The 23,732-nt window shown below is 46.9% G+C and overlaps 1 protein-coding gene across 4 annotated transcripts in view; it reads left to right on the top strand.

The window, feature by feature from the left end:
• LOC119461477 (scoloptoxin SSD976) overlaps positions 1 to 23,732 on the top strand; it is a 98,385-nt gene that overhangs the window by 5,126 nt on the left and 69,527 nt on the right. Inside the window, exons 3-8 of one of the 4 annotated variants that reach the window (XM_049673073.1) lie at positions 5,342 to 5,711; positions 7,995 to 8,082; positions 9,031 to 9,176; positions 12,228 to 12,319; positions 15,168 to 15,283; positions 19,445 to 19,757. In XM_049673073.1, coding sequence (XP_049529030.1) covers positions 5,342 to 5,711; positions 7,995 to 8,082; positions 9,031 to 9,176; positions 12,228 to 12,319; positions 15,168 to 15,283; positions 19,445 to 19,551 — 919 coding nt within the window. In that variant the 3' untranslated portion in view covers positions 19,552 to 19,757. Of the gene's footprint in view, positions 1 to 5,341; positions 5,712 to 7,994; positions 8,083 to 9,030; positions 9,177 to 12,227; positions 12,320 to 15,167; positions 15,288 to 19,444; positions 19,758 to 23,732 lie in introns of those variants that run through there. The other 3 variants (XM_049673072.1, XM_049673074.1, XM_049673075.1) reach the window with 3 other exon arrangements.

The following is a 23,732-nucleotide window of genomic DNA, read 5'->3' as shown; positions in this document are numbered from 1 at the left end:
ACAAAACTTTCATTTTTTTTCTGCTTGCTGATTACCTGATGAGCAGCAGGCAGAGTGGCGGTTAGATAAATCCCACCGCGGAAAAACGGGTGCGCTCTCCAGCGCTTGTCGAGCGCACGGGCGGAGGAGTAGCAGACGAAGCGAGGCACGCGCCGCCCTTACGACTCTATGCTCATGCGCCGCGTTTACAAATCTCGCCGCCAGCTATAGCGCCGCGCGGGCCGCCGGCCACGCGCTCTCGTGTTCCCTCTAAGAGTGAACCGAGCTGTACATATAAGTGCACGTTAAATAACCTAAGATGCTCAATAAGAATCCGGCGTCCTCACTACGGCGTAGCTTAGAATCGGATCGTGACTCTTGCGACTAAAATCCCAGACGTTTATTTTAGCTCGGTTACCGGATTCAGTTGATCAGTCCATCCTTCTTTTCCTTCGCACTCTTTTCGCCGTGTAGCCGCCGGCCGCTGTCGTCAGTCCATCTCCTCGGCTTCACACTCGCTATATTTTAGGCAATGACGACGCAGTGCGCAAGAAAACATCTTTCCTCCGCAGTCAAAACTTATGCCGGTGGAACAGTGGGCAGGAACCGGACGTTCTAATCGCTGAGCTATCACGCATTTTTTTTTATGATCTAGCTGTGTATGGGAGAGGTTGGCGTCGTGGATGAAGCCCACTACTCTTTCTCGCCTAGAAAAAAACAATATACAGCGAATATAGGCTGGCTCAAGCTATCAAATAAGATAAGGAGAGAGAATGTGAATAAAAATCGTAACGTGCTAACACGTAGCTAGCATTACGTTCAAGTTAGCTCATCGAACGACACAACGCACACAACTTTATGTGGGATTTTATTAAAGAAAACATGAAGTAAAATTAAAAATTATAGCGTGGTCTCTCGCAGTTCACATGCATAGCCCAGGAAAGCACTCTACAAAATATACATATGTTGTGGGAACGCCGACATGATTAGTGGGATCAGAGACAACTGCGGACGAAAAATGTAGGTCTCAACGAGACAAGACTTTAGAGTTTGTGGCAGCGTAGGCACAATTAAGCTACGGGTGTAAAATCGCCAATACCGTAAAAATCAACCGCTTTTAACTTTACCCCTGTAAAGGGTGCACCACCGTAGATAGGAAGATGTTGAGGCAAAGCCACTGTTTGGTACACTTATAAGTAATGAAGCGAGTTCGCTTGGACTAAGCAGTCCTCACGCGAGGCAATGGTGTCTGGACGAGATGCGAGAATTAGTAACAGAGTAGGCAAAATTAACTGTACGGCTGTAATTACCGCCAATATCGTTAAAAAATTGACACTTTGCACCAGACTGCACTGCTCCGGGGTCGGCTCATCCGGGCTTTTGGTCAACTAAAGAAAGGCTCAACCAAATTTCCACGCTAAAGGCAAGTTGAACGCAATTGTGCAGAAATTCGATATGCATAGGATACGAAATGAGTGAATAATGATTATGAAAACAAAAAAGAAGTTTCGAAAAAACTATAAATACAAGGAGGGGAGGAGGATGCGCATGCGCCGTGTGGGTGTGGACGCCGCACGGCGGATGGAGGGAGGGACAAAAGACGGGGGACGCGCGAGCTGCGGCTGCGCTTCCTTGAACGTGGCCAACTGAGACTAGAGCCTGCTGGCGTGTACTGCGGGATCGAGCCGTTCCCCACATTGGCACCAGTAGCGTGGGGCCCCCGGCTGCGTTCCTCGATCGATCATGGTCGTGGGGTAGGCTGACGGTGCCCGTTCCACAGCCAGTAGCGAATCCTACCCCGGCCTGGTGCGTGACCTCTTCCGCGGTACGAGTTGCACCTCTGGTGTTCGGTCACGAGCGCTTCCGCCGGCTCCTCCCCCGTCGCCTTCAACGATCCTGCCATGGGACTTGGGGGCGGCGTGGTCTCCTACGCGCGGCTGGAGTTCCCGGCGCCGCCGTTCGAGAAGGGCACTGCCGGCGCAGGTAACGTTATAAGCGCGATGGCGCCGACACCACCTCCATAGCGGCTCCATCCCTCGGCGCTGCAGTGCGGAGACTGGAGCTTGAGACTGGAACACAGACGGCTCGAGAGGACGTGGTGAGTGGTGTCCAGTGTTCCGGTAAGATTTCGGGCGTTCGAGGCCAGTCGCTAACGATAGCAGCGGTGGCACTGTTAGAGCGACGATCTGGATCATCTGCAATCTTCTCCTTTTGTCACCTGCGTGCTGCGGTGCGGTGCAGCCTCTGTGGTGGCAAGCCCTTGAGCAGGCGGCGACTCCTTCCGTCAACCTGCTGCGTGCACTCGTCAGAATGAGGTCTGAGAGGAAAACCAGACCAGGTGTGCGTTAATGGATGGTTTCGGGCCTTTAGGTTCCTGCAAGAGCTCAACTCCGAGGCTGCACCACCTGGTCTGCCCAATCTTTGCGAGGAGTCCGTCCTGGAAGCCAGCCAGAATTCTGGTCGGCCGGTTCCTGGAAGACCGTGACGACTCGGATGTTGCCGGATCCGCCTATTCTCGTTCGGTGCATTAGCAGTCTACAAGGTTCGCCCGCCGGTATGGGTGTGATGCTGCCAGCCACCGTGGACCAGTGTGATCGGCGCCTTTGCAAAGGGAGGGGCAGTGTGGAAACGCCGACATGATTACTGGCATCAGAGCCAACTGTGTACGAATACGAAGGACGCGCGAGCAGTGGCTGGGCGCCACTGCTCGCGCTTGGTGGGTGGTGCTCAAATGTGCGACATGGACAACGCCGAAAGCCGAGCTTGCGATTCCTGCACGTTTCCCCCCACATCCTTCTTCGACGCCGAGTTTGCGCGCTTGTTGCTGTCTCCGCTTGCAAAGCAATAACAGGAGCAGAAAACCGCTCAGCATCCCGAAAGTAGACCCATGGTACAGTGTACTATAGACTATAAGAGCAGTGGGCTTGGGGTTTGCTTAAAAACCAACTTGGAAGCCGAGCTATACATTTAAATTGACGGTTCAACGCCTGGTGTGCCACAGGGACAGCGCATATTGCTGCACATTCAAAAAAAAAGCGGCGTCGTACCGTCGAGATTAATACAGCGCTCGCGCCCTTTCCGTTTGTGCTTCTACGCCACGGTGCTCGCCGTGTATGTTGCGCCATCTCTTCTTTGCATGTGCAGCAATATGCGCTTTCCCTGTGGCACAGCAAGCGTTGCACCGTCGATTTCAATGTATAGCTCCGTTTCCAATTTGACGTCGACTGCTTCACCTCGCCCCGTTGCCGCTGGTGCGCAGTGAGCGCACTAGCCTTTTATTCTAGTACCCTGTAGCCGTGGTTGTTGTGGCTCGCCATTGTACAATTTATGCCTAGTTTATGCAACCATTACACCAGCGTCAAATTCTATGCATAATGTAGATTATCTTTCTGGTGCTTTAGGCGAACACAATGCGACCGGTCCGTCAACACTGTACAAAACCGTGCCGCTGTCGACGTCGCCACCGCCGGCCCCTATTCGTACACTGCTCCATCGTCTCTGCTGTACGTTTATTTGACCTGACGGTAAAGCGAAGGAGCGTTTGACGGCTTTGTGATTGAAGCCTTAGCCTCACGTTGGTAGAGACTTTTCGTCGCGTGCTCACTCAAATATGGAACCTGGAAAATGGGTTTGCTGTTTTAGTTTTCGCGTAAGAGAATTATGTTTTCTCGTTCATTCGAATTGAAATCCTCCACTATCACGTCTGCATTTTGTGTGTAAGGCGTACTTTACGAATCTTTCTGACGCATTTTACATTAGAAATTCAGTTACTTCAATGATGCACTTGCGCCACGCAGAGGGCCTACAAGAATGAACACGCGTGCTGAGCTACCGGTAATGGCACCTAGCGGCCGCTCAGGCAAACCTCAAACAGCTGCTCGGAAAGGTCTTTGTCTTTCAGTTTCCTAGTAACCGATTTGTTCTCGTATATTCAAATAACAAACCGAAGCTATCATGTCTCAGCTTGTGTGTAAATCGTACTTTGCGCAGTTTCCGACTCAATTCACTTTTAAACATTATTTAGTTCAATAAGGCACTTGCGCTTCGCGGACGGCCTTGAAGCACGAGGATGTATTCTGGACGTCCGCTTGTGGTTGTAACGTCACCTAACGTCAGTTGGGGTGGTGGTTCTTGTCTAACGACCGCGCCAGCTTCACTGTATATCCACTTTCACAGGGTGGAATAGAGGCGGATTTGCGTGCATGCGTGTGCGTGTTTACAATTTACAACTTGGTGGGTTGGTTCATTTAGGTTACTAGTTTTCGCCATTGATATATGTTTTATACAGGTACTGAACTTCTTATTTAATCGAGGAAAAGCTTTCTGTTTAAATCCAACAAATTGCTTTAAATGTGTTTAGGAATGGTAGGCAGCGATCATTTCTTCGTTTCCTTGAACAAGAAAATAAAAATTTACCTAAAAAAAAAGTGCCCTTAATATACTCTCAATGCCGGACATGCTTTTGACACAAAACAGAAATATTAAGATAAGGTGTGCTCGTAGAAAGGGGGTAAGAATTCTCGTAGATTACACCTTATGAATGGCCTGTGCGGGTGCTTGGTATTGGAAAGCATGCAACAACAAAGGAAAAAAACTCGGCACGGACGAGAAGCCGACACTTCCACACAAGTTATTCATGACGTCATGCAATATTACAGCGTTCTTTGACGCTAATTACCTGCCTAGCAATAGCAAATTATTTTATTGTCTCCTAAAGCAAGGAAGATCAACCCGACCATTAGACAATCACTGAAGAAGTTCTGGTGCTTTCAAAGTGGCGAAATTCGAAACGTTGCAGTGGTACCATCGTTGTGGTTGTCTTGCCCGAAATCGGAAAAAGAAATCTGCAATTTGGTCCTTTCCTCTCATGTTCAGCCGAAAACGAAATGGAAGCAAACTTTTGAAAGAATAGACTATCAGTCTAAGTTGAATTTGCGTTTTTGTTCAGCTTCCTCTAAACCTTCGTCTTATAAATACCTCTGGAAGATAAAGCCTTCGTCCTGCAGTAAACGGCCCTAAACAGGACGCCGATTTTGGTGATGATGAAAGCTCTTCGCCGTAAATAAAGCACTTAAGACCTTTCATTTTTTTTTTACAAACTGCGCGAAAGTACGGAACACAAGGTGACCGTTCTCGCGTTCTTGCCGCGCAGTTTGTACCAATGCATCCTTACAACCTAGGCCAGCTATCAGCCCTATTAACTACCCTTACCTATAATTGCCTCTCTCGCCGGTAGGCATTCGTCCGTGCTGCTTTTTTCGTACGAGATGCGCGTCCTTTGCGTTTTTCGAATGCGTGAAGGTCGCACCTCGTCCTCCGCGAATTCCCTTTGTTCGACATCCCACCGACCACATGAATTCAGGTACGTCTGGACGACCTTGGGAGCCACCATGTTTCTGGGCACGGCGAGCGTGGTGATGTGCACCATTTGGGCGCAGCAGCTGCCACCGCCCCAGAACCGCCCGTTTCCGCCCCCGCCTCCACCTTGGTGGGATCCGGAGTCGCGACCACACACCCCGCAGCGCGGGCCCATGCCGCCCCGAGTGTGGCCCTTCCCGGCCACGCTGAACCTCATCAGGCCCGGACTGTGGAGCACCTACAACGGCACTCTGCTGCAGGCGGTCTCGCCGGAGGAGGTCACCTTCATCACCCGCCTCCACAACGAGCTGCGCCAGACGCTCGCTGCCGGAAAGCTGCCGGGATTCCCGACGGCGGCAGACATGCTTCGCCTGGTAGGAGCAGGATTTTGTATCTTATTGTGTCAAGCGGTCGGTGACGTTTTAGGAGTTAACCATCGAAGCTAGGTGGGAGCGGTTTCGAAGTGTTTGGTACAGGTTACGCTGATAAGGTGTAATTCGGTGCCAGCACGCTACAGACAGAGAAATGAACGTGTGTCCGCAGACAATTAACTCTAGTGCCATTAGATTTTTCCATTCAAACCAAAGGTGAACAACACCGCTCTTGAAAGTGGCTATACAGTATTCTCGTGCGTTTTCGCAACATCAGTTCCAGCGGAACACATGTTCGCAGTCATTGCTTATATTTAGATAAATTCGGGAAATAGCAGCGGACTAAAAATAGCTGACAAGCTCCACCAGAATGCCTCTGACACTTTCTTAACTTACTCGCATAACCATTCAGATATTGGGGGGCGGGGGGGGGGGGAGCCTTTATAGTTGTGTAACTTCGCTTCAGCGCATTTCATTGAACATTTAGGTTTCAACAACGCAATAATTTGGGCTGGTGTAAAACTGGTTAGTTTTTAGCATGAATAAGTGATAGCCACAATCAGAATTTAGACAGCGGGGAGAAATATTGTGTTTCACTCGCCAAAATATTGCTGCGGAAAAGCATGAACTGAGTGTTACTGATAATCAGTTATCGCAACTCTGCAGAACTATCGATAACTTCTGTCAGTAGCAAACGTTACCCAACTTGCGTGTTGCTATAGATAGTACATTTTTTTAGAAAACCACCAATGCTATCATTAGTCAATTTATCGATAGTTCTGCCTCAATAATTCATACATGACACACACTCAACCACATACACTAGCACGAACAGTAACTAATAGTTCTTTAGTTAAGCGCATAACACCGTCACGCTCCAAGTACGTGATACAAACCAAACGTGCGCCCCGTGAATTTAAACTAGATTTCACCATACCTTATAGAAGATTGATTTAGGTCATCACACACATTGTGCACATTAAACAGGAGCTGATCGCGTCAACGGCAACTTGTGTATTTCGTATAGACTGTGTTTAGCCAAGTTAGGAGTAAACTCCCTGCAGTCATGCCTCGCGCTGCTACTCAGCTTGTCAAAGGCACCTTTCTGTTCGATACTAGTAATGAGTCCATGTTATCTCTTTCTCATGCTATAGAGAGCAGAATGCGAGCGCCACGTGAGAGCAATGACCAGGGCTCATAAGTCTTTTAAGTATTGGTATCTACACCAATTATGGTGCAAAAGACGCAAAACGTTTCACCACCATCTGGTGGTGGTGGTGGTGGTGGTAGTACAGGCGGGGTTTGCCTGGTAACCAATGAGCCAACAAGCACAGAAACGCAAGGCTATGATGCACACTACATCAGGTCTTCGATGATGTAGACAGTTGATGCCTGGAAGAAGCTGATCTTTCGTATATACGCGGCGGCTCCCAGGAAAAAAAGAGCTGCCTGTTTGAAAGGACACTAAAGTCTTGAAAAATGATTTTTTAAGTGTTGAGCTATCAATATAGAGCTAGCTCAATCCAGCAAGCGATCAACCAAAGCACTTTATTTCTAATGACATAAAAAATGCAGCAGTATGTTCTTCGTTTTGAAAGAAAAAAACTCGATCAACATCATCATAGTTTAAGTGCAACTAGTGTTTTATTTGACTGCATCCGCACTTATCTAACACCTTAGTAGCGCTGGCCGCCATCCGGGCATCATTTTACAATAACTTCAATTATTTTTATTCAGGAAAATGTTCTCTTCCCATTTGAAGTGTGTTCAATAGACGCGTGCCTTGTAAGGATAACATTACCTTTTTTTATTTGCCCGAAAGCTTTCCTATACCATCATGTAGCTTAATCTGTCAAAAAAGTTTGTCTATGAAATCATAAGTCCATTCACAAATATCGGTTTCATTGGTCCTCAACACATTTTCGGAAGTTTCAAGTATCAAATTCTGAACCAAAAACGAGAGCTGCTCTATGGATATCCGCAGTTTAGGGCAGTAGTTTTGTCCCTGCGTTTTAGTCTTTGACCGACAATATGCCCACAGTGACTTCTTTCGAGTCCAGTTTTGAGTCCAGTTTTACGAGAAAGATGACATAGGCGCCGTAACTCGTCCTCGGCTATAAAGTGTCCTTGAGTTCTGTGCTATGCACTTTCTACGTCCGTCTGCCCCGTACTGTCGTTGTGTGCCTAAAGCTCGGTGGTATTTGAGCTGTCGTTCTTGGCGCGTACAATGATATGACGGTAGATTTAACCTCCTCCTTTTAACGTTTCTGTTCTTTTTTTTTTCAGGAGTATGACGGAGAAGTGGCACGTCGCGCCCAAGTCCACTCACAGAGTTGCCGCTTCCAACATGGCTGCTTTGGATGCGGGCAGATAAGTGAGTATTTTCAAGTGTCACTATATACTTAGTGTCGCGGTGAATGCTATACCATGTGGATTATATATATATATATATATATATATATATATATATATATATACTGACTTCGTGTTTTTTACTAAAGCGGAATTCATTAGCTAAAGAATGGACCGACGGTGTTCGTCCGTTCACGTGATTTTCAGATGACATTCACATATTCTAAATGCGACCACGGATGTGGGGATCCTAACCATCGCTTATCAGATTTCAAGCCGTGCACCCTGGCCTATACACAACGCCCTCGGCCATCATAACTTGTCAGCCAGGATCTCCATGTGCTGAACGCTTCCGTCTATGACAGGGAAGATACCCGCACTTATAATAAATGCTGCGCAATATGAAGGAAAGGGCTTCCGCACAGTGTGGAATAGGTTAGATTAGTTTATGCTGGGACTCTCGCTATTAGTGCAGTTTTCCACCCCGGAAAAATGACGCTTCCCATCGTACAGGTGGAGAGCCACGACCCGGGTCGTCACATAGTACTTCTCACAGTAGTTTATTTAGGGAAGTCCAGTTAAGGTCATTGGAGTCTTCTAGGTTTTCTCAGAGAATAGAGTGGAGTAAGATTCGAAGCCTCAAATGGTACAGTCGCATGAGAAGTATATTGTAGTGCATGGGGGTACGACGCTTGGAAATTCTGCTCCTGCATTTCCGATAAACATGCTCAGTGTGCCAAGGCCACACTGCGTTGGCCCAACCTACCTCTAGGCGTAGAATTAGGCAGCTCTCAAGTTGCTATGCGGTCAAAGCGTGAGGTCTACTAGGTCAGCTACTTAGCTCCCATCCTCGCTGGCTCACCGCCACGACATATTAGCTGTTCAGCCTCGGCTTGATATCAACAGCCACGATCCGGAGCGACAATGTGCAAAGCATCCATTCATTTGCCTGGCGACACTAAACACCCAGGGGGCTACATCGGCCAGAACCTGTTCCTGGCACCGAGAGGCAACTGGGAGCAGGCGATTAGGACCTGGTGGGACGAACACCGAAAGACGAACCGTGACGTCATCAGCCGCTACAACTTCTCTCCCCGCAACGGACACTTTACGCAGGTGAGACGAGGTGTACTGAACGAAGAGAATACACTTCGACGCTAATTAACGAGTGCATGTAGTCATTATGGGTTACAACGTAATGTCATGAAAAAAAAGATGCGCAATAAAAACGCGTTGATTTTGTTCTGATCGACGCATGCATGTGAGAGTAGCATACGTAGGTATCTGAAATCAGTGTACAATACTGCCACGTATAATCAAGCGGAAACATGGGAACAATTAACATGAACGAAATATTGAAAGAAATAACGAGACGAAACATGACGCATACTACAGAGACACCATGAAACGAGAACTGACGGCAATAGAAATAAACTTTGAGCTATTTGACCAAGCCAGATGAGTGATGAAAGCTCAGTCATGGACAGTGGCCAAGCGCCTGCACAGACGAAAAATATCAACCTTTACTAGGGCGACACCTTGGCGCGGCATGTAGGGAACCCCAATGTGCAAAACGATCAGTTTCCACATCAAGATTGCACTGCGGGAACATTTTAAGAGACGGGTCAAAAGACGCCCATCAAATGGGTACCAGGCCGTGCTGGAAACCCCGGCAGCGAGTGGTCCCGTAGACTGGCGAGCGGGATATTACCATCCCAAACCCATTGGCTCGCTTCCGGGCGTTCCGCAGCAAGGCGCGGAAAAGGAACGGCGGTGTTTCCAGAAACGCTGCAGGGAAAACCTCCCGGCTGCGATTCCTTATCCACATGAACGGCTTCTCAGAGGGATGTCCTGCGCGGCAGCATTCATTTTAACAACGCCAGAGAAGCGCACGCCATGACGGACGACGACATCACTTTATGGCAGTGGTAACGCAATGGGTCCCGCCCGCTTACAATCGCTTCCGCAAGAAAAATGCTACTTATGCAGAGAGGTGGTAACTCCGAGTGTTCTCCATGGGGCCTTGCACCCCATAGCCCGCAGGACCTTAAAATAAAGTTATTCTATCTATTTATCCATCACCTCGTGTGGGAATACCAGGGTCTAGATAGAAGGAGAGAAAACAAAGACGAAAGGCAGGAAGGTCAACCAGACGAGCGTTTGGTTTGCTACCCTACATTTTGGGTAAGACAAATGGGAATAAAGGCGGGGGAAGAAAGAGAGAATGGGGACTGCGAGCACCCAGCAGGAAGCACAGCAGTGTACTTCAGTCGGTCATGGAGGCCGGTGTTGCTCAAGAACTGCAACATTCCGGAAAAGCTACCAGTCGAAGGAGGTGGCGTCGTTCTAGGATTGGATCCGGGCATGGCCTAACGTTAAAATACCCTAAATCACATTGTAGCTTCACACGTGACGCACCATAGTGATTACTCTTTCAATCCACAAATGTAACAACTCTCCCAGTTTTCTTTACAGCATCAAATATTACAGTGCCTGATATGACATAAATGACAACAGTGAACAAACAAGACCGAATTTAAAGACATAATGGATATATCATGAACCATACACGTAAAAAATATCGTTAATGGAAGGACAACAAGCACAGCGAAGGAGTTCGATAATAATAAAAAAAAGTGCTGTGAGACTATCCTGGAATTTGGAGAGATTTCTCTCAATGCCAATAGACTCGGCAAGTTTGTTCCAGTCTTCAATAGTGTTTGGTAGAAAATATTGATTAAAAGATCTCGTAGAGGCCACGGAGTTGCTGTAAACTACGTGAATTCAAAATACGGTGGGAAGTATGATTAGAAGGGAGCAGGAGAGCACCATGAATATTCGGGAAATTATAGTATATTTTGTGGAAAAGAGAAATGCGAGTGATCCTGCAGCGCATTGCTAAAGATGGAAGACCAAGGGATGATTTGACATTGGTAATACTAGTATTCCTATCATATTTAGAAGTGATAAACCGCGAGGCTCGGTTATTACTTCTAACGCGTTGGCTAAATAAGCTTGATGTGGGCTCCAGATGGAGGATGCATATCCAAGTCTGGGGCGGATAAATGTCTCGTAGGCTAGCTGATGAGTGGAAGGGGGAGAAAGAGCGAGGGATCGTCTGATGAAGCCGAGGTGCTTGGAAATATCAGCGGCGAGCTTGAATATGCGTTCTGACCATGATAAGTCGTTGGTGATTGTTACTCCAAGATAGCGATAAGAGCCAACTTGCTCAATACTAACTGAATTGAGGGAGTAATGACAGGTACCATTAATACTTTCCGAGAAGCCTGCATGAATTTACATATAGACGTTTAACGACATTTGCCATGAAAAGCACCAATTCTCAATTTTATGCAAGTCTTCCTGAAGATTATACTGATCACTGCTGGAAGCAATTCTTCGATAAAGGACGCAGTCATCTGCAAAAAGTCCTATAGTAGATGTCATTCTACTATATTATATATATTCTCGACGCCATGCCGAAAGTAAGGTCAGTTATCCCGTCGTAGAAGCCATAACTCTACATCATGTAACCAGGCAGGCCTGTCTGGAGCAAACTGTAATTGGCTCGCCAATGGTCAGGGAGTGTCGTACAACAGTGTGGTTTGGAACCAACCCTGTATCACTAGGGTGTAGGCCCATGGAATAACTGTTATTTTTTCACTGTTGTCTGTACACCCTTTCACTAATTGCGCCCAGAATTACACAGCGGCACTGCCCTTCAAGAAGACTCAATCCAAGGCTCACACTTGTTGCTTACCTGTAGATAACCTCTGAAAGTCTGCGCACTTGAATTGCGCCGTTTAATGACGTTGCATCACGCTTAGGAAAATAACCTTTGTGTCGAATAAAATTGTTAACCGGCGCACTGCCTCGTTCTACTCTGCGTTTCTTTGCTGGTGCATACAAATATATTTAATAAAGCCCGTGAATCCATGATGTCTGCGCCCTTTCCGCGGACGCATAATATTGTGGAAAAAAAGTGTGGTGCATCCTCCCAACTTCTATGGTCAAATTGATAAGTAGCCTAAACTTCTATTGCATGTACCGTAAACACAAGGGCCACGCTTTACATGGCACTGTTGCTTCAGTATACTAGAATCATTACGGAAGCCACGGAAAATCGCTCCTTTCATCACCCTTTTGTCCACTTTCCAACGAGCACAGATAGCCTGGTCCCGCACTGGAAAAGTTGGCTGCGGTGCCACCGACTGTCCACAGCTGGGTGGGCGCTACATGGTCTGCAACTACGAACCTGGGTAAGAAGTTTCATTCGTTCGTTCATCAGTCCGTGATTTATTCGCTTGCAAGCCCACTAACTCTCGTTCACTGCCGTTGACGAGCTGCCCCGCTGATGGCGCATGGTACGGCTCACACGCGTAGAGTTAGAGGGTCTCCGGAGACGCGCAGTTTGGCTACAAAAACGGCGAACCGTCAGCACTCAAACCAACACCCCCCTAAAGAGTGTTACTCAAAGCCGTCGGTGGCGGGGCCAGGGCAGCGTTCTGCCTATAGGAGCCTACATGCAAGCACAGCGCTTGCATGTAGGCTCCCTAGTTTTGCCTTCTGCTGCTGGCGCGAGCGTTGTGCGCACGCACACAGGTGCTTATATTCTCTGTGTGCACTAGCGTTCCTGCTGAACCGTTGTGTGTGTGTGTGTGTGTGTGTGTGTGTGTGTGTGTGTGTGTGTGTGTGTATGCCCTGGTCTGAGCAGTAAACGCCAAGCTAAGGTTAACCGATGGCTGTGTTCATATACTTGCCGTAGACGGCAAAGTAAACGGCTCAGTGGAAAGCAGCCTTCCTAAGTCTCGTTCCAATTCTCAAGAGGCGTCAAAGAAAGCTTCGAGTAGACGGCATCGAAGGCAAAAACTATGCAGGCTGATGTGCTGTCCATATAAAATGGCGGCTGAGCAGGATGGTTAGCAACTCGCCTGGGAGGTCCTCCGCGCACAAGAAATCGCAGACACGCTTTCCTATGCCCTTAAAGCAACTTGCATAGTGTTTTTATAGGTTCGCACATCGTTTCTCACTATCGCAGCTAGAGGGTAATATGGCACCACCGTCTATGCGAGTTTCTTAAAGGGCGATGTGCCATCATGGGAATGATGGGATATGTGTCTGTGAGAGGTTTGTGTTGGCTGGTGTTATACGAGGCTTCGTTTAAAACGTGGATATGGCTGCACAAATAACGTGTTCTTAAACTAAAATCTACATAAAAGGCTTTCATTTACCCATATTACATCTCTTAAGTTTACTCCCTACAATGCAGAATCAAGCCAAGAAAGGCAAGAACAGAGAAGTTCCGAAGCGAGCGAGAATTTTGTCGCCTGCCCTCCAACTTTAGCGGCCAGCTGATACTTTTTGCGTTTCATATAATTGTACATCCAATAGCAAGTCCTCAAAATTAAACACGTTTTCGTGTAACAAAGCTAAAACAGCTTTTTATGCGATGTTTTAGCAGAAAATGAATCATTGTGACAGACGGAACTGTGCTAGCCAGGCGCGTCTTCAAGGCTTTCCTGGCTCTCTCAGAACGATGCCAATCCGAAGTCTCAATATACCGGCATTCCCATGGATACCACAGCGCAGCAGCGCCAGTTTTCACACTAGGATATAGTGAGAAACTCTATGGGTTCGCAGATGCAGTGTTAAAATGCACAAATGTTTGCTTTTCTTAACTTTTTCTCGGTGCCGCGAGGTGGCTTCACGTCACAGAAGAGTCTTCTATGCCAATTCCAGATGGTTCGTTACGCGTTCCATTACTTGCGCTTGAGGCTGTCTTGGCTGGCTCCTTTAGCTGTCCACGTAGACTGTCTCCCATTTTTGGCCAAAATTTGAACACACCCAATACTAAGCGCTGACTGACGCCGACGGTTTCCCGTCGGTCACTCATCCGTGTATAGGGGTGCAACGCCTACAACGCCACTGGCGGCGCTCCTAACGCCAGAGTTTTGACGACTGGTAGCTTCCCAGGCACTGTTCTCTCTGCCCAGCAAGCGTTGCCTTTCGTGCTGCGTCACGCTCACACGTCACACCCACCTATAGTTAGAGCACCGTCCGAGGAATTCAAGCACAACGACAAAGCTTGCTATCGCTTTCAATACCAACTCGTTTCACTCCCATTATTTATAGTGTGAACGTTGTCGTCTATGGGAAATCGTCAAAATAATTCGCGTCAACGATTTCGTCAGTGCCAGCACTTCACACTAACAGTTATGTAGAATTTTCAGCAGCAGTTAGAGTAGAGATCACTCCATTTCTAGCTTTGTGGCCTCTCCAGTTATACTGTGCACCACAAGATGTCTCTGCCAGCGTTCTTGTGGCCGTAAGCCTTTCCTGTAACCCGATATAACGCAAACAGTGATACGTTTGCGGACGTGTTAAAGCTCTTTTATTAGCGAGTTGTAGCTTTTTGCTGGCAGGAGAATACAGTCCATTTAGCATAATTAGTTATTTGGCATAAGTCCACCGGCAACGCTCACTCACGTAATATACCATGTCATCTATCGGATCATATCCTACCTTACTTCCTGCACATGCTTTAACCTACCTCACTGCTTGCACATGATTTAACCTGTTGCGTATGGCCCTCTGCTCGAATTAAGAGCTCGTTTCGTTATGCTGCAAAGACACACATAAAAAAAATTGAGATGGTCCGTTGGCTGCAGTGGCAAAGGACTGGCGCCGAGCTCTTCGTGTTCAGTATGTGGCGACGTTACAGTGACATCCCTGAATCATTTTCTATTGCCTTGCTTATTCTGAACGTGTCGCTATTTGCTGCTGTGAGTTTAACAGGGCTTATTTGAAGCAATTATTGCGGCCAGTAAGTGTACAAGAAAAAAACTAAAGACCCGTTCGGGAGCCTTCACTAGTTTCTTGGGCACTCAATGGATAAACGCTCCGAAATCCTTTGTTTGTCGACCTTTACTTGGTTCGCAACTACGATACCTTCTGCATCATAACATCTGTTTCTGCTCACTTCCATCGGATCCTTGGCTGTACGATCACACTTTACGACTCCAAAACGTCTCGTGCTCACTTTGGCAAGCAGCGTACCTTCAAGGAAGCACGCCAAAATTCTCCTTGGGTGTATGTGTATCTTCACAGGGGCAACATGCTTAGGCAGCCGGTCTACAGGGAGGGCTGGCCGTGCTCCCAGTGCCCCCAGGGAATGAGCTGCACATCGCTGGACGGTCAGGAATCCCAAGAAATGTCGCTGTGCGGTGAGTGAAACGAAAGTGTAACCAGACCGCGTCATTGGTAACATGTCTTAAAATTAAAGAGAAAGCCACGTAACCGGCCCTTCGCTTTATTGCAAATATGTTCTCATAGCTCTGCGTAACATCCAGCACGACTTTTTGCTGCATTGCCGGGAACGATATCGGTGCTCTCTAACCCCGAGCGATGTAAAATACAGATATTTAGAGGTACACCGTTCGTTTCGTCCCAACCGTATGCGCTTTCTTGACCGGTAACCAATAGCTGAAGTCTACAAGCCTGAAAGTCATCCTTTGAGCACACAGCAAGGCGTTCTCTATCCTGAACTACAAGGAAAGACGAGAAAATGTTCTTTAAACTGAAGGCAGTTTTATGCTTAGACTATATACGTTTCATGATTTACCATGTTTGTGCTGCCTTTATTTTTCAATCAGTTCGTTCCGCGCGTACATGTAAATTAGTGTATTCCTGAGTGACCGTTTTATATTTTTTTACATCTACACATGCGCTTTCTTTGCTTCGGGTGTTGTGTTATTGTTGGGTGTCTGACGCTTCGTCAGGTATTCATTTATCTTTACGTCAACCCCCTTGACAAGTCTGCGTTTATTCAGTCGTGTTAACTAACTAAAGTTTGAGTGAAGTAACGTAACTCCCACGCATGAAGAGTTGATCGAGAAACTCTAGTGCTAGACATTGCGCCCTGTTGCTCCACTCTGCATTTCACGACTACCGGATGTAGAAGGCTTACCCTTTGATTTTGAAGTAGAAACTTCACTTCGATGAGTCGCTGTTACCACTTCAGACCTACAACTTTGAAAAAGAGGCACTCGCGTCATGTACTTGAAAGCGGCAGAATTGATATCTATTGCTCAAACAAATCTTCACTGTTCGCAGAATCGCCCACAAGAGTAAGAAAGGAAGAGCTAAAACAGGAATGCTAACCACACGAAAGTCGTCTGGTTGGCTACGCTATGCAGAAAAAGGAATAGAAAGAAGATCAAACGAGGCAGAGAGAGAGAGAGAGAGGGGAGGGAATAAAAGACGTTGTGAATGTGTGTATGCGCGCGGACGGCGCCACGCAATCAAAGGTGCTCGCACAAGACAGTCGTTATCAAGAAGAACAATCTTTCAGTGCCTTGTCTGCTGGCGATCAGTAGCGACGGTATTTCAGTACGTTCTGCACGGACAGCGCAAGATACTCCAGTTGTTGCAATGCGCTCAAGATTAACTGTCCTGGCAAGTCATACACAAGACAGCAGCACAGAAAATTAATAATGGGCAGTTTGTTCTTCCGTCGAGTGGCAGAGCGGAGCTCCACTTCGCGCAGCGGACACAGAATGAAAAAAAAAAAAAAGCGGTAGAGAACGTTGGCAACCAAGTACCGGGTAATCGAAAGTCTGGGTAAAAAGGTGGGACTGAACACATAAAGTGAGAAAAGGAGCGACGGTAAATTGTACAGTAAAAAGAACAGAAACAAGAATTTATGGCGTCTTGCAAAGTTGGCAACAAGAAGTCACGAGTAAAATCTGATATCCGGGAACCTGAATGATAATGGATAGGGAAGTGTGCTACTTTTTGGACGAGTACTTAATTAGATGAACGTTAAAGAATACCAGGGTTATCTTATTTTCGTCAGCACATGAAGCCAGGTTAGATAACGTATAAAGTAAAACCACGCGCGTGTGATGCTTCCCCGTCGCTTGACTGTAACTTAATCCCGGTCTAAATGCGAGCCCCGTTATAGCTGCCTTTCACATCCTTAAGTACTCTCCATGGTGAAACAATTGCGCAGATCCAGCGTACATTTTTGGGAATCTATGTGCAGCGAAACCTTCGTGAAGCGGTTAATTAAATGCTATAAAAATGTGCTATGAAACTACTAATCTTCCGCAACACGCTTTGCCGCGTGGTGATTACGTACCTGCCCGGCCAATCGGCAATCGCACCTATGCGATCGTGCATTACACTGACCCCGGGATCGGCCCACATTGCATCCCATCCCATTATTCCACAATCGTCAGGCCATTAGAAAGCGCCGCTTTAAATGCTAGAGCCTTGTAGCACTCCTTGAAGTGTCCCTAACCTTCTCCAGTGATGTGGACTATAGCAGCAGCTGCGGGCTACGCGAGCATTATCGCCAGGATATTGTCGCTCTGCTTAAGCTCGCATTCCCGCACCTCCGACAAACTTTCACGACCAAGGTGGCTGATGGCCGAGCCTAGAAAACCCGCGTCGTCTCCCTCGACGCATTCTTTATTGTTGGGATTCGGCTGATAGCATCGTGACAATACGTAAAGTAGTGCACGTGCAGAAGGTGAGATCACCATGATTCACTTTAAATATTTAAATCCACTCACGTACAGAACGCCAACATGCTCGTATGGTGCCTACCAAAAGAACTTCTTCTTGGGTGAGGTGGTAGTTAGATTTCCTAGTATAGTTGATTTTGTCGCGAAATGCATTTAGTGAAAAGGGACAGGAGAAAGAAGACCGTGAAGCACCAAAGTACCAACTACTTAATGACAGCCCTATAGAATCAACTTCCGCGCGTACGCAGAGAGCCAAGGTGTAACGTAGAACTACATCATCGTGGTAGCATATTTTGAAGAAAGCACATTCCTGCAGAATACAACATGATAGATGTATCGCTGACACAATCGGATCTTTTGTTTTTAATATAGAAAGCTTCCAACAATTCCCTAAAAGTTTGGTCCCCACTTTTGCCAAGAATAGATACTTGCTCAAAGCAGGGCTCACTGCGACCGGCCTTAAAGGGCACAGGAAGATGCCCATTGTCACACTTACCAATGCTATTAGCATGCTCCCTCAGTCTGGCATTAATACAACGTCCCGTTTGTCCAATGTAAGACTTTCCGCAGTCTAGGGGTATCTTATAGACCACCCCTTCAATGCAGCGCCTGAAAGGTTTGGTGTGCAGCTTCTGGCAGCCCCGCGTCCCATCGCGTGTGATACGAGGGCAAAATTGAGCCAAATTGTTGGGAGCTGAAAAGAGAACAGGAATGACATATTTGGTAGCCACCTTCTTGAGGTTATGGCTCACACGGTCCACATAAGGGACTACCTCTGGTTTAACACGCTCCCTTTCCTTCGAGTGCGTTTTCACACTGGCAGCGCTGGCTTTCAACTTCTGCAGCAGCGACTCGATCCCGGAATTTAAGACAGACTGAGGGAAGCTAGCTCTTGGGTCTCTCAAGCTGATTGCGAAAACTCGCTGGCATCATATGAACACACGATTTACGCAGAGCCGATTCCAGGCAAAGTAAAGCGATTCCATGCTTCGCAATCTTAGTGTGCGCTGAGTCGTACTGTAACAGTTCTTTTTTACTTGGAGGGAAGTACGCACAGCAAACGTTGTCACTCAAGTGTTCGGTTAAGGTTTAAAAACTGCAACAAAATGTCCTCCGGAAGCTAATTAGTAAATGTGTGTCCTTTTGCTCTAAACAACGTCTAAAATCTGCTCAACCATTTCATGGCATGGCAAAGGGCATCTTTTGTCAACTAAAAAATTATCAACATACTTAAAGCTTTTTACCTGCACCTTCTCGCAACGCGGTCATGACTCCTACATTTTACGCATCTCTTGTTTCTTTCACAACTTAGGTGGTAGAGTAACATGCTCTGCTTTTAATAAGTGACTGTGCCTCCTATACCTCCAATGGTAGTGTTTACACCGTGGGACGACTTATGATAAAAAACACAAATTTGCTCCAGTATGCTTGCCTCCTTGTGTTATCGAATTAACGACGATGCCAGGCAGCAATCCAATGTGTAAACTTTTGCGTTTGCACTGATCAGACTTTTACGGTAGGTTTCTGATTTCTACTACCTCCGTCCATACGCTGTCTTAAATAATGTCATTGTCATGACGTCAGAGCAACGACATGTTACTGACAAAAAAAAGGTATATAAAAATAATTGTGGTACCACTTATAATCAGGGGCCCTCCTTGCTCAAGTTGTAGCCTTATTCGGGCCTGCTGCAACTAAAATTGGGTTAGCGGCACTGAGCCCATTAAAGCCTATATTTTCTTCTCATTCTCGTATTAAACCATTCCCCCAGAAAAACATTTTTCAGGAGGATATGAACGCATGATGAAATGAACTTTTTAGCTGTACGTGCAACTTTTCCTGCTCTTGCTTTTTCAGGAAGCGAGTCTTTCAATTGTCCACCAGAGCCCCCGGCACTTTCAAATCGCCCAGCCTCAACTTCGTCACCAGAAGTGCCCACATTGCTCACAAGGCCAGGCACCTAAATTACTCAAACCCACCATGCTGTTTCATGTTAGGAGATGAAGATTGATCAAACAAACTTCAACATTGTTTTAGTTATTTATTTTTCATGTATATTGGAGAACCTGATCTTCATGCCAAGAGAATGCTTCTAATTTCAATTTGACAACTCGAGACGCATGTCTTCTTTGTCAAATTTTTTTCTCGTGAATAAAAAAAAGGCAAAGCTCGTAAATGTCGTTGCTTTGCATGAATGATTGCCTTGGTCATTTTTAATCAGCGGTGCCACTTACGATCGTCTGAAAGATATGCTTGCACCACGTACTGGCATTCCAGATATGTTTCGGCAACGTGCTACGCAGGCTAGATAGAACAGACATCGCATCCATGGGCGATTTCCGCCGGTATCTGCTGGCCTGTTCCGGCAGATGAGCCACACCAACCAAAGACCTGCGCCAAACATTTTGGCCGGCCACACCAATTCACCACCGAGCTCCTCAAATAGAGGCAACTCCACTAAAATCGCCTACACAATAAAGTTCTTTTTCTGTTTCTTCTTCTGCTTTCCCCGAAAGTGGCATCTTACCGGTGACCTGCTGATTCTCCGCTCCTAACTAGGTTCCAGGTATCTGTACGAGGCACCCGTACTACGGTAGAAGGTCAACAGACACCAAGGGTATCTAACAGGCATATGAAATGCAGCCGTCGTCGCCAAAACAAGCTTGTCTCGTGAATCCTTTCCTTTTTTACCTTACTTTCAATTTTATTTCTTCCCATTTTGCATTGACTAACCGTACTAGTTTCGACCGCTTTGACGACGCATTGTTAACGGAAGTAAAGACCCTGAGACTTTTCGCATAAGAAAGAGCTCCGGTGTGCACATGGCCGCTAATGCGCTTCTTGAAGGCAACTGGACTCTAGTGTTTGTGTTTATCTACATGACTGAACACTCATCTTCGGGTGCACGCACATGAAGTACCCTTCTCTTTTCTTCCTCTTCCCCACGTCTGCATGGGCTAGCCAACCAGGCTCCGCCATGGTTAACCACCCTGCCTCTCCTTTTTATCTTTCTTTTGCCATGACAGGTGTGTGGTTCACAAATCTTGCATTAAAAAAAAAAAGCTTGCGGCGAATTATCTTGAGGCGATTGGTGAAGTTGTTGCAATTGGCAATATTTCTTATGCTGGTTGTGTAATTGGTCATGATGTGTCTTATGTTTCTTAATATGATTATAATGACGAATGTAACGAGACAGATACATAGTTGGAATATGTACAAGTGCATAGTATTTATTCAACAGCTTGACAGGGCCCACCGGGAGGCCGGGTTCCTCTCTCGCCCTTCCCTCTGGAGACGCTGCGCAGTCTAGCGGTGCCACAGCGAAGCCCATGCGAAGTTCTTAGTGTGGCCTCCGAGAGTGCACCGGTTTCCTTAGCTGGGCTCACTCGGACTCAAGCTCACCAAAACTTCTACTCGGTCGCCTTCACCCGGACCCAGATTATCCGAAATTCTACTCAGCCATGCTCACTCGCACTCAGAGTAACGGGTTGGCATGAAAGAGGTGGGATACGGACCCAAAGCAGCCCCAAAGTGGGGCAAGCTAAGCGCATTAAATGCAAGCTTACATCTATGCGTGTAACCATCCCGTCTGTTGTACTATGCAATACGAGTATATTATTTGTGTCAGCGGGTATATGGTGCTGCATAACATCATGTGCTGTGATTGCTCTTTCTGGTATGGTGCGCTAATGGTAAAAATGGAAGTAGCTTGGTGATCAGCTTTCCTCCCGTCCTGTTTCCTTTAGTTACTTTTTCTCAAGCAGAGGTAATATTCAAATAAATAGCGACCTAACATTCTACATGAATTCAGTGTTTGTCTTTAGGTTCCCATTTAGCTCTGTTCACCGCGGCAATTAACTCCACAGAGGCGCACTCGTAGTATTCAAGCCCCTACCAATATAGCTTAGCCAAATTTTCACCTTCAGCACCCATTTAGGTGCGATGAGTGTGCATTACGCGGCTTGCGACAATTAACTCTGCGACCATTACAAACACACCCATGAGGCAACAGGCGGCGTACAGGTAAAACACCGACACCAGGTCGGTGAAGTTGAGCTGCGAGCGATTCTCGCCCCTGCAACACTCTTTCACCGGCGACAGCTTGGCGTTGTGGTAGTGGTGCACAATGCCACTCTGCTCCACCCTGGAGACGCTGTAAAAATAAAGGCACACATCAGAACTCTCGTTACCCACCGCCGTCTACGTCCAGACTACAAGCACAGATGCAGGCTGTTTTGACCCATGAGTTGCTATTGAGTAGTATTAACCCGATAATTTAGCTGGCGGCTTCAAGTACCCTTACAAAGGCTGTCACCACCCTCAAACGGCGTTGCATCTAGGCTCCCTAACGATACCAAGGTTTAGTGTTACGCTTGGACTTCTCGGACGGTGTTCGAACTATACGCGAGTGCAACGCCATCGCGCGATGCAGCCGGTAAGGCAATGCCTGCTAGGTAGAAGCAGGGTCCTTCAATACTTTTCCTGCTAGAAGGAACAGCACCGAAGCCGCTACAAATATGTTCACAACACTGGCCTCTCATTGCTCTGGCTGGCACTACGGTTGCTAAAGGGGGAGGTGCGAGCAACGCCGCCGTCGGAGAGCGCGGCGCGTGTGGCAGTGATTCATGATGCCGAGTGGTGGCGCGCGCGTCGACGCTTAGATGCCTCCGCTGTAGTTCGGCTGCTGCCGGAGCTAGCGAGTGCGCTCGGTTGGCAGGGTTCTGTTCGGTTCTTGTTGCTCCACGCTCGTTTCTGTTCGCATTCACGCGGTGCAGTTGTGCCTCCTTGTGGCGACAATATTTTTACACGTTGCCATGCCGTAAGAAGCAATGGCAAGTCGCCTGAAACGACAGACGCACTGTTTTGCGCCGGGCTGCACAACAGGCTGTTTCTCGTAAAGAATCCGAAAAAAAAAAACATCCCTTTTCTCAGTGCCTGATGACGATGAGGCACTTAAAGAATGGCAGCGGGACAGAACCAAGATAATGTTGCTTGCCGTCGCTTGGAGATACTGAGATTATTCTTTGGATTCCACCTAATTACATAATTAGTTCCTAATTATTTATCCAACTTCTCAAATATTATAATTAAATGAAAAGTGCCAATGAGAAAGCTGCTAGAGTTACATGAAAAACTCCCAATACAGCTTTCTGTTGCTCAATATGTTCTACATAAAAGTGTTTTTCCGAGCATATAAGAAGCCCGCGAATACACGCTGAAATTGCCGCGCGACCGGCCGCTCGAGGCACCTTGCATGTATTCGCGGGCTTCTGTCACGCTCGGAAAAACACTTTTATGTAGAACATATTGAGCAACAGAAAGCTGTATCGGGAGGTTTTCATGTAACTCTACAGCTTTCTCATTGCACACTTGATTTTCATCTAATTAAAGTATTTCAGAAGTTGATTATTTAAGACTATGTAATTAGGCGGCAATGCAAAAAAATAATCTCAGTATCTCCAAGCGATGGCAAGCAATATTATCTTGTTTTTGTTTAACTACGTGGCATTGGCATATCTTTAAATCTTGGCGCATGATAGCTGAGGCACCCTGTATACGGCAGTGCTTCCTGTCCTCCTTTTTAGTATTCCTCACCACCATTCTTGTTCATCGCATTGGCGACTAAAATAAGTTTGTTTACTTAATTTTTATGTGGTATGATTTCTAAATCGTCGTATATTGGTATTAATCAATTTTACGAGCAGGATGCAGTGCGTCGCAGTAATATGACCTAAGGATCTCTTCACACCTAGCCTAGACATAGGTGCAGCCTTCTCTACCCCGACCACTATCATAATATTCTTCACATTAGCTGAAATCATTTTTTCACTCCTGACGATTCGGGAAAGCACGTAGAACGCGTGCGACAGAGACAAGGCGAAAAAATGTTTGTGCCGGCCAGGATGTGTCCGAAGCGAATGCATTTTAATGCTTAACCACTCATCAGAGGATAGCTGCTAGTCATTTATTGTCTCCTCTACTAACAAGGTAAGATATGCATTACCTTAACGCTAGTTATGTCTAATATGCGACCACTAATTGCGAACAAAAACGCCCGCTTCGAAATACGCGGCACCAACCACCGTGCCTCCGCGCCCAGGGAGCGATCTTGCTAGGTTGTTCAGTTAGGTTCCAGTTAGGTTCT

The sequence above is a fragment of the Dermacentor silvarum genome, chromosome 8, assembly GCF_013339745.2.
Source record: "Dermacentor silvarum isolate Dsil-2018 chromosome 8, BIME_Dsil_1.4, whole genome shotgun sequence".
In the NCBI taxonomy this organism is placed as follows: Eukaryota; Metazoa; Arthropoda; class Arachnida; order Ixodida; family Ixodidae; genus Dermacentor; species Dermacentor silvarum.
This window is presented reverse-complemented; position numbering and strand designations above follow the sequence as displayed.